This window comes from Chaetodon auriga, chromosome 8 (assembly GCF_051107435.1).
Source record: "Chaetodon auriga isolate fChaAug3 chromosome 8, fChaAug3.hap1, whole genome shotgun sequence".
In the NCBI taxonomy this organism is placed as follows: domain Eukaryota; kingdom Metazoa; phylum Chordata; class Actinopteri; order Chaetodontiformes; family Chaetodontidae; genus Chaetodon; species Chaetodon auriga.
The window spans coordinates 28,694,451-28,704,450 of NC_135081.1; the positions used below are offsets into that span (position 1 = coordinate 28,694,451).

Genomic DNA, 10,000 nt, shown 5'->3' on the forward strand with positions numbered 1-10,000 from the left:
CAGCTCAAGGTCTCTGACCTGTCTCTGCCGTCTCGCTGTCTCTGCTGTCTCTGCTGTCTCATTGTCTCTGCCGTCTCGCTGTCTCTGCTGTCTCTGCCGTCTCTGCCATCTCTGCTGTCTCATTGTCTCTGCCGTCTCTGCTGTCTCACTGTCTCTTCTGTCTCTGCCGTCTCACTGTCTCTGCTGTCTCTGCTGTCTCATTGTCTCTGCCGTCTCGCTGTCTCTGCTGTCTCTGCCGTCTCTGCCATCTCTGCTGTCTCATTGTCTCTGCCGTCTCTGCTGTCTCACTGTCTCTGCCGTCTCACTGTCTCTGCTGTCTCTGCCGTCTCTGCCGTCTCACTGTCTCTGCTGTCTCTGCCGTCTCTGCCGTCTCACTGTCTCACTGTTTCTGCCGTCTCTGCTGTCTCATTGTCTCTGCCGTCTCTGCTGTCTCTGCCGTCTCATTGTCTCTGCTGTCTCTGCTGTCTCACTGTCTCTGCTGTCTCTGCTGTCTCACTGTCTCTGTTGTCTCACTGTCTGCTGTCTCACTGTCTCTGCGGTCCCTGCTGTCTCACTGTCTCTACTGTCTCTGCCGTCTCACTGTCTCTGCCATCTCTGCCGTCTCTGCTGTCTCTGCTGTCTCATTGTCTTTGCCGTCTCGCTGTCTCTGCTGTCTCACTGTCTCTGCCGTCTCGCTGTCTCTGCTGTCTCTGCTGTCTCATTGTCTCTGCCGTCTCACTGTCTCTGCCATCTCTGCCGTCTCTGCTGTCTCTGCCGTCTCTGCCGTCTCTGCTGTCTCACTGTCTCTACCATCTCTACTGTCTCACTGTCTCTGCTGTCTCACTGTCTCTGCCGTCTCTGCTGTCTCACTGTCTCTGCCATCTCTGCCGTCTCTGCTGTCTCTGCCGTCTCTGCCGTCTCTGCTGTCTCACTGTCTCTACCATCTCTACTGTCTCACTGTCTCTGCTGTCTCACTGTGTCTGCCGTCTCTGCTGTCTCACTGTCTCTGCCATCTCTGCCGTCTCTGCTGTCTCTGCCGTCTCTGCCGTCTCTGCTGTCTCACTGTCTCTGCTGTCTCACTGTCTCTACCATCTCTACTGTCTCACTGTCTCTGCTGTCTCACTGTCTCTGCCGTCTCTGCTGTCTCACTGTCTCTACCATCTCTACTGTCTCACTGTCTCTGCCGTCTCTGCCGTCTCTCCCGTCTCACTGTCTCTGCCGTCTCTGCCGTCTCTGCTGTCTCACTGTCTGCTATCTCATTGTCTCTGCTGTCTCTGCCGTCTCTGCTGTCTCTGCTGTCTCATTGTCTTTGCCGTCTCGCTGTCTCTGCTGTCTCACTGTCTCTGCCGTCTCGCTGTCTCTGCTGTCTCATTGTCTCTGCTGTCTCATTGTCTCTGCCGTCTCACTGTCTCTGCTGTCTCTGCCGTCTCTGCTGTCTCACTGTCTCTGCCGTCTCTGCTGTCTCACTGTCTCTACCATCTCTACTGTCTCACTGTCTCTGCTGTCTCACTGTCTCTGCCGTCTCTGCTGTCTCACTGTCTCTACTGTCTCACTGTCTCTGCCGTCTCTCCCGTCTCACTGTCTCTGCTGTCTCACTGTCTCTACCATCTCTACTGTCTCACTGTCTCTGCCGTCTCTGCTGTCTCACTGTCTCTACCATCTCTACTGTCTCACTGTCTCTGCTGTCTCACTGTCTCTGCCGTCTCTGCTGTCTCACTGTCTCTACCATCTCTACTGTCTCACTGTCTCTGCCGTCTCTGCTGTCTCACTGTCTGCTATCTCATTGTCTCTGCTGTCTCTGCCGTCTCTACTGTCTCACTTTCTCTGTTGTCTCTGCCGTCTCTGCTGTCTCACTGTCTCTTCTGTCTCTGTCTGCTGTCTCACAGTCTCAGTGTCTCTCTGTCTCTTCTGTCTTTTCTTCTGGAGGACTGATTTCATCTGCAGGCAGCAGAATCTGATCAGCACATTGAACTGACTTCTGACCAGAGCTTCCAGTTTCAGGTCTTGTTTGTCTCGCTGGTCTTGCTGGTCTGTGGTTTTCACCACAGGTCTCTGCTGCCACCAGGTGGCAGAAATCGGCACATGGGCTTAGACTTCTGACAGTTTGAATGGTTTCTGCTCTGCAGCCGTCAAAGTGTTTTTAGTTCTCTGTTTGTCAGTCAGGAGGTTGCAGGTTCAGTTCCTCAAACACAGCGAATGGATCATGGAGCGACTCAATGAGTAAAACGGTCCCCCTGTCCGTCCCGCAGGCCGTGAAGTCTCGGACCGGACCGGGAGAGTTTCTGAGGAACGCTCTGTGGCACACCGGAGACACACCTGGAGAGGTGAAGCTGCTCTGGAAGGATCCGCGAAACGTCGGCTGGATGGACAAAACCTCGTACCGCTGGCAGCTCAGCCACCGGCCGCAGGTGGGCTACATCAGGTAAGACCAGGACCGTAGCTCCAGCCGGACCTGGAGGAGGATGAGACCGGAACTAAACCGGCACCCACAATGTCATAGTGTAATAGTCATAGTACTCTGTGGTACAGATACTGCAGTGCTCTGTGTACAGCAGGGATGTCTCTCTCCACCACTGAGGCCGATTCGATACGCAGCCACCGATACATTAACGATACGCTGAAGCCTCTGTCGGTGCGATGCGATTGGCTCCTGTTCACGATACGATGCGATTCAAAAACGATTTGCTTACAAAGAGATTGGGTTGATATGATGTGATCCAGTTCGATACAGTCAGTTGTGGTTCGACAGTGTGCCCATATCAGATTTCTTATAGCACAACTCTGCTTTACTCTCTGTATCAGTTTGAGAGATGCATGTAATATTTGGTTTGTTTTGACTGAGCACACCAATAAATCCTATTTTTAAAAAAGATATAATTCAGTATGTATAGACAGCATGAAATTTTATTTAAAATAAGCAATCCTTACTCCCAATTATGTTCTCTGTCTCTACAATTTTACAGAACGTGTAAAACTTCACAGTTGAACGGTGTCAGAAAGCCCAGTATTAACAACGTGCATAGTGCTAATAATACGACCTGACTGCGTGCGTTTTGTCCAGTTTACCTTCTCGCTTGAAAAACCCGAAATATTGCCACACCTTTGATTTCTGTGTCTTTTCCGGTGTGCTGAATGTCTCCTCGCTGCTAACGTCGTTCTCGTTTCCCTCCGTGTTGTGAACAACGCTTGCGTCGGTGAAGGAGGAGCGATGGTGCATTCAGGTTGCCTCGGAAAACACGTCAGGGCAGGAAATAGTACTAGAACATGAAAAAATGGATTTAAATTCACCCGTAAATTATATCCGATGTACCTTGAATCTACCGGTGCAGTCGCATCGCAGACGTTTGTATCGGATCACAGATATGAATCGGTGAATCTCGTCATCCCTAGTGTACAGTGCTCTGTGTACAGATACTGCAGTGCTCTGTGTGCAGTGCTCCGTGTACAGATACTGCAGTGCTCTGTGTACAGATACTGCAGTGCTCTGTGTGCAGTGCTCCGTGTACAGATACTGCAGTGCTCTGTGTACAAATACTGCAGTGCTCTGTGTACAGATACTGCAGTGCTCTGTGTACAAATACTGCAGTGCTCTGTGTACAGATACTGCAGTGCTCTGGGGTACTGTCAGTCCTCAGCTGGGTCTGTTTTCTCTCCTCTCTACTTTTTACTGCATTCTTTCCCTCTGAAACTTCTTTGTGGCTCCGGGGCCCCCCGGTACTCTATTGTACTCGTCTCCATGACAACCAAAGCCCTGGCGAGAATGTGCCTCGGCGACCGTTGACATGCAGATGAGAGAGAGAGAGAGACGCTGGCAGAGGCGAGACGAGTCGTCCACGTCCTCCACGCTGGCAGAGTCAAACATGAGTCTACACTTCAGACTGAGTGACGAAGCAGTGTTTGAACGAGCGGACGAGGTTTGAAAAAGAGAAACAAAAACAACTGAAACCACAGACGGGTTTAAAGGAGAAAGGAGCAAGATTCCTCAAAGTTTCCTCACAGATTCCTCAAAGTTTCTTCAAAGTCTCCTCAAAGATTCCTCAAAGTTTCCTCAAAGTGCCCTCAAAGATTCCTCAAAGTTTCCTCACAGATTCCTCAAAGTTTCCTCAAAGTTTCCTCAAAGTGCCCTCAAAGATTCCTCAAAGATTCCTCAAAGTTTCCTCACAGATTCCTCAAAGTTTCCTCAAAGATTCCTCAAAGTGCCCTCAAAGATTCCTCAAAGTTTCCTCAAAGTTTCCTCACAGATTCCTCAAAGTTTCCTCACAGATTCCTCAAAGTTTCCTCAAAGATTCCTCAAAGTTTCCTTTTCCTCCTGGACGGCAACATTTAGGTCGGCTCAACTATGTGCTTCATGGAAGAGACAGACTTTAAAAGTCTGGACATTCCTCAAGGAGGAGAAGGAGGAGGACAGAAAAGACAGAAATAAAGGAGGAACAGGAGGAGAGAAAGAAAAGACAGAAATAAAGGAGGAGGACAGAAAAAGACAGAAATAAAGGAGGAACAGGAGGAGAGAAAGAAAAGACAGAAATAAAGGAGGAGGACAGAAAAAGACAGAAATAAAGGAGGAACAGGAGGAGAGAAAGAAAAGACAGAAATAAAGGAGGAGGACAGAAAAAGACAGAAATAAAGGAGGAACAGGAGGAGAGAAAGAAAAGACAGAAATAAAGGTGGAGGAGCTTCCAAACAGCTTGCTTCCTTAGTATCGACTGAAAACAACACAAAGTACACAAAGTCCTTCAGGACGTCCACGCTGGACATCTGACCTTTAACAATTCACCAACTTCTGGAACCAAAACATGTTCCATTGTTCCTCCACCAGTAACTCCACCAGTAACTCCACCAGTAACTCCATCAGTGACCAAAGAAGTTTGGTTTCTCACCCGGCGTGTCCCTGTGTTGGAGCGTTTGGTTTCTCACCCGGCGTGTCCCTGTGTTGGAGCGTTTGGTTTCTCACCTGGCGTGTCCCTGTGTTGGAGTGTTTGGTTTCTCACCCGGCGTGTCCCTGTGTTGGAGTGTTTGGTTTCTCACCTGGCGTGTCCCTGTTGTTTCTGTGTTTCAGGGTGAAGCTGTTTGAGGGGACAGACATGGTGGCAGACTCTGGTGTTGTCATCGACACCACCATGAGAGGAGGCAGGCTCGGCGTCTTCTGTTTCTCCCAGGAAAACATCATCTGGTCCAACCTGCGCTACAGATGTAACGGTATGACCTCTGACCCCGAGCCCGCCCGTGACCTGACCACTCTGTCCGTTAACATTCATTAATCAGTGTTGTTTCTCATTTCAGACACGGTGCCTGAAGACTTCCAGGCTCATCGTAAACAAGTTCTGATGCATATCCAGGTCTGAGAGCTGCAGAGGGACTGATCACACACGCGCACACACACACACACACACACACACACACACACACACACATGCACGCACACGCACTCAGACTACAGTTATAGTGGATTCAGAGAATGAAAGGGAAACTGTATTTCTGGGGAAACCCTGACGAGAAGCACCTGACGGCCCCTGACGGCCCCTGAAGGCCCCTGAAGGTGGTGCCCTGTGAGGCTCCACGCTGCGCTCTTCATTCTGTGTGTGTGTCTTCAGTCGTGTTTCTCCAGACAAACTTTGGTTCTTCAGTCGGACTTCATGTTCAGTGGAGTTCCATTGACGGCCTTAACGCATCATTTCAAGAACGTCCATTAAAACGAGGCGACGGAGCGAACGGCCGGCGGTTAGTGTTTGTGAGGAAACGCTCGTTACACACAGGAAGACTCGTTCCTGACGGGAAGCGTGGAGTATTCCTTCACGTGTGTGTGTGTGTGTGTGTGTGTGTGTGTGTGTGTGTGTGTATTCAAATGTACATATCTGTGTGAAATAAACGTCCCGCCCATCTCTTTTCCAAACATGGTGATTCTGTTTTCATGATTTTCACTCTAAACACGTCTTTGTGGCCATCAGCAACTGTTCAGGAGGTATAATTTTAGCTTAGCTTCTTAGCAAGCTAATATCAGCTGATCAGAAGTAAACAAAGTGCCACTGAGGCTGATGGGAACGCCATCAGCTCTGCAGGTGTCGACCTGACGGTGGCGCTGATGAGAAATCAGAGGGTCACTGGAGTGATTGCGGTTCCTGAACGTCTCGTCCCACAGTCGATGAGACGCTTCTGTCTGAACCGGAGCGGAGACGTTAGCGTTAGCGTGTCTGAAAATCATCCCGCAGTGAAATCTGGTCAGTGTCCCTCTGAAATACGCAGCAGGTGACACCATTTCTCCAATCATAGAGCCAATATAACACTGCAGGAGAAGAAGAAGATGGAGGGAATCAGTCATGTGAGTTAAATGTTCTCCAGTCAGAATGTGTTTGAAAAAGCTTTTAAAAGGCAGAAACGACCAGAATGAAAACTTTTCAGTGATTTTGACCTTTTCTGGTGTGACGCTTCAGACTGAATAAAACGATCTGTCCTCTGAGCGTCTGCGGGACCGTCGCAGCTCCAGCACTTTGTTCCAGCTCGACTCTGAGCTCCAGCCATGGTCCTTTCCTGCCGTCCGGAGGCAGGGGGTCGTGACCCCTGGGCCGGGGAGGCCGGGACGAGTGCAATATTGGAGGGGGGAGATGACAACAGTGCACCGCATCCCGAGCCTGCCCGACCCTGGGAGGAAACACGCCACACGGCCTGAAATACACACAGGAGGAAAGTTATGACAGCACAACCCTTTGAAGCTCCATCACATGACTGCCGCCATTTTATCTTTTCTGTTTGTGCTGTTGAGGAAAAACACAGAAACCAGAATAATTCTGATTCTGCCAGCAGCTCCTATTAGCAGCAGCTGTTAGCAGCCTCTGTTAGCAGCTCCCGTTAGCAGCTGTTACCAGTCTCTGCTAGCAGCCTCTGTTAGCAGCCGCTGTAAGCAGCCTCTATTAGCAGCTCCGGTTAGCAGCCTCTGCCAGCAGCTCCTATTAGCAGCTCCTGTTAGTAGCCTCTGCCATGAGCTCCTATTAGCAGCAGCTGTTAGCAGCATCTGTTAGCAGTCTCGGTTAGTAGCTCCTATTAACTGCCTCTGTTAGCAGCTATTAGCAGCCTCTGTTAGCAGCTCCCGTTAGCAGCTGTTACCAGTCTCTGCTAGCAGCCTCTGTTAACAGCTCCTGTTAGCAGCAGCTGTTAGCAGCCCCTATTAACTGTCTCTGTTAGCGGCTATTAGCAACCTCTGCTAGCAGCTTCTGTTAGCAGCTCCTGTTAGCAGCCTCTGCCAGCAGCTCCTATTAGCAGCATCTGTTAGCAGCCTCGGTTGGTAGCTCCTATTAACTGCCTCTGTTAGCAGCTATTTGCAGCCTCTGTTAGCAGCTCCCGTTAGCAGCTGTTAACAGTCTCTGTTAACAGCCGCTGTAAGCAGCCTCTCTTAGCAGCTCCTGCTAGCGGCCTCTGTTAACAGCTCCTGTTAGCAGCTCCTACTAGCAGCCTCTGTTAGCGGTGTGTTCATGAATGCACAGGCAGCTCTCACTGTGACACTGAAGGAAATTGGAGAACAGGATGGTTTTCTCTGAGTGGATTAATCTGAAAATTTGTGTTTGATGTCTGTGTTCAGATTTGAGTTCTGACTCAGAGAAGAAGAAGTCTGATGAAACTGCCTCATACTGTTTTCAGGTCTCTTAATCAGCTCCATGATCTGTATCCCTTGAAGCTCTCTGAGGAGCGCTGTGAGGAGCCGCCTGAACAGAAGAAGAAGAGACAGGATGCACTGCAAGACACCAGCAATCCAGAGAAGAAGAGGTGCATCTCCTCCTAAACATGAATGGAAACAAAGTTCTGTCGGATTCAGATTCTTCAATCGTTTCATAAGCACAACATATTTCATTCACCGTGAGCGTCGTCTTCATCGACCTCTATCAAGACCGTCACCTGCAGGTATTAGAGGGAAACTCATTTTTTACACATGATCATGTCCAAAGTCTGTCCAGCATCAGCGTTCAGGAAGCAAATCACTGACCTCCGTCATGATTCAGAGAATTCTCTGAAGCAATCTGACCATGAGTTTATGGATCAGATCAGCAGATCAATCAAATGAAACGAGAAGAAAAGCTGCAGTCGGATAAAATGTCAAAGTAATGAGATTTCTATCAAAGTCAAGATCAAGAGAAAAAGTTGAAAGACTCACGATTGAAGGGGAGCTGCTACTCTTCATCGTGTTGCGTTTCCTCTCGAAAGCCTTCAAAGTGATTTTCTGTCCCAATCAAATGTGCGACGTCCTCCGGTTCCTGGTCTGTGGAGGGTCTCGGTCCGTCAGTCCTGGTTTTGGTCCGGACCCCCCTTCCCCCCTCCTGCCGTCTCTAAACACTAACAAAGACTCAGAGAGCTGCTCAGTGAGGCATGGAGGGGCCCCGCTTCAGGCTTAAAGGGCCAACAGCTGAACTCTGCTGGACACACACACACGTCGTTCAGCACACACACTCTGATCTGAAGCTCAGAGCTCAGGTGGAACCAGCTGGAACAGGTGAAAACCACCGGCTCTGAGGTCGTGACCTTCAGGTGAAACTTTCCAGCAGACGAGCTCTTCGTGAAGCGTCCCGTGTGTCGCCGCTGCCCCCTGCTGTCCGTCTGCTGGAACTGCAGCTCAGACCACCTCAAACATGAGCGTCATCAGCTGACGGCCAGGTCTCCGCAGAGCAGCTGCTGACCTCAGGTCAGCTTCACGAAGCATCACCGAGCGTTTGAAGTCACACACGTTCGATTTTACTTGGTGAGCTTTAAAATGAAACGTGGAGTCACACGAAGATGTTGAAACATGTTGATTTAGTATTTTCTTTCTTAGTGACGCACTGATCCAACGGCAGCTTCCTCCTCATCTCCGTCTAATGCAAGTCAGTGGATGTGAAACGACCAATAGAACAACAGGATTCAGGAGTGAGCGGATGAGGAGCCAATCGGGGATGCTGTTCCTGTTTGTATTTATCAATAACAAACTATGAGAAATAATAAGTGACAGATCCATACATTACCTTGCATTGAAAATGAACTTGAATGTGCTGATGAAGCTGCCGCTCCTCATCCTCAGCCAGACGAAAGCTGATTGGCTGGAAGATCTGACGGAGGAGCTGGACCGCTGCAGATTTTCTAAAGCTCGGCCAGTCGTTTCCTGAGCAGATGAAATAATTTGACTTGTTGAGTTTTCACAGTTTGTCTGTTGAAGGACTCCAGAGCTCCAGAGTTTGACCAGCCGGCCTCAACGTGGACGGAGACAGACGGGGTCGCATGGACGAACGTCTCGGCTCAGAGAGTCTACGACTGTCTACCGAGTTCTGCTTCGTTGTTTTAACATTTTAACATTTTCTTCAAGGTCAGATTTGGATGCAGAACCACGCTGAGATGTTCAGACCAGAGACCACGTCAGCGGTTCTATCATGGTGTGAAAAACAAACGTCCCCTCTGTCTCGTTCACATTCAGACTGACGGATCAAGATCGACGTGAGATCAGTTTATGGTCGATGTGATCGATTTATGATCAGTGAGATCGATTTATGGTCGATGTGATCGATTTATGATCAGTGTGAGATCTGCAGTTCTTTATCACGACTGTTATATGTGTGGTTGTGTATCTGTGTGTGTGTGTGTGTGTGTGTGTGTGTGGTTGTGTGTGTGTGTATGTGTGGGTGTGTGTGTGTGTGTGTATGTGTGTGTGTGTGTGTGTGTGTGTGTGTGTGTGTGTGTGTGTATGTGTGATGTGTGTGTGTGTGTGTGTGTGTGTGTGTATGTGTGGTTGTGTGTGTGTGTGTGTGTGTGTATGTGTGTGTGTGTGTGGTTGTGTATGTGTGTGTGTGTGTGTGTGTGTGCGTGTATATTTGTGTGGTTGTGTATCTGTGTGTGTGTGTGTGTGTGTGTGTGTGGTTGTGTGTGTGTGTGTGTGTGTGTGTGTGTGTGTGTGTGTGTGGTTGTGTATCTGTGTGTGTGTGTGTATATGTGTGGTTGTGTGTGTGTGTGTGTGTGTGTGTATATTTGTGTGGTTGTGTATCTGTGTGTGTGTGTGTGTGTGTGTGTGTGT

General features: G+C 49.4%; 2 protein-coding genes across 4 annotated transcripts in view; both read left to right on the forward strand.

Moving 5' to 3' along the window:
- The window catches only part of thbs3a (thrombospondin 3a), a 19,522-nt gene extending 13,675 nt beyond the window's left edge, over positions 1-5,847 (forward strand). For all 3 annotated transcript variants that reach the window (XM_076736469.1, XM_076736470.1, XM_076736471.1), the window contains 4 exons: positions 1-9; positions 2,229-2,401; positions 5,036-5,175; positions 5,260-5,847. The exon at positions 1-9 is cut by the window's left edge and continues 188 nt beyond it. In XM_076736469.1, coding sequence (XP_076592584.1) covers positions 1-9; positions 2,229-2,401; positions 5,036-5,175; positions 5,260-5,321 — 384 coding nt within the window. In that variant the 3' untranslated portion in view covers positions 5,322-5,847. The remainder of the gene's footprint in view (positions 10-2,228; positions 2,402-5,035; positions 5,176-5,259) is intronic.
- Positions 5,848-8,692: 2,845 nt separating this feature from the next.
- The window catches only part of hjv (hemojuvelin BMP co-receptor), a 12,102-nt gene continuing 10,794 nt past the window's right edge, over positions 8,693-10,000 (forward strand). Inside the window, exon 1 of the mRNA XM_076737354.1 lies at positions 8,693-10,000. This exon is cut by the window's right edge and continues 631 nt beyond it. The gene's annotated coding sequence lies outside the window, so the exon portion shown is untranslated.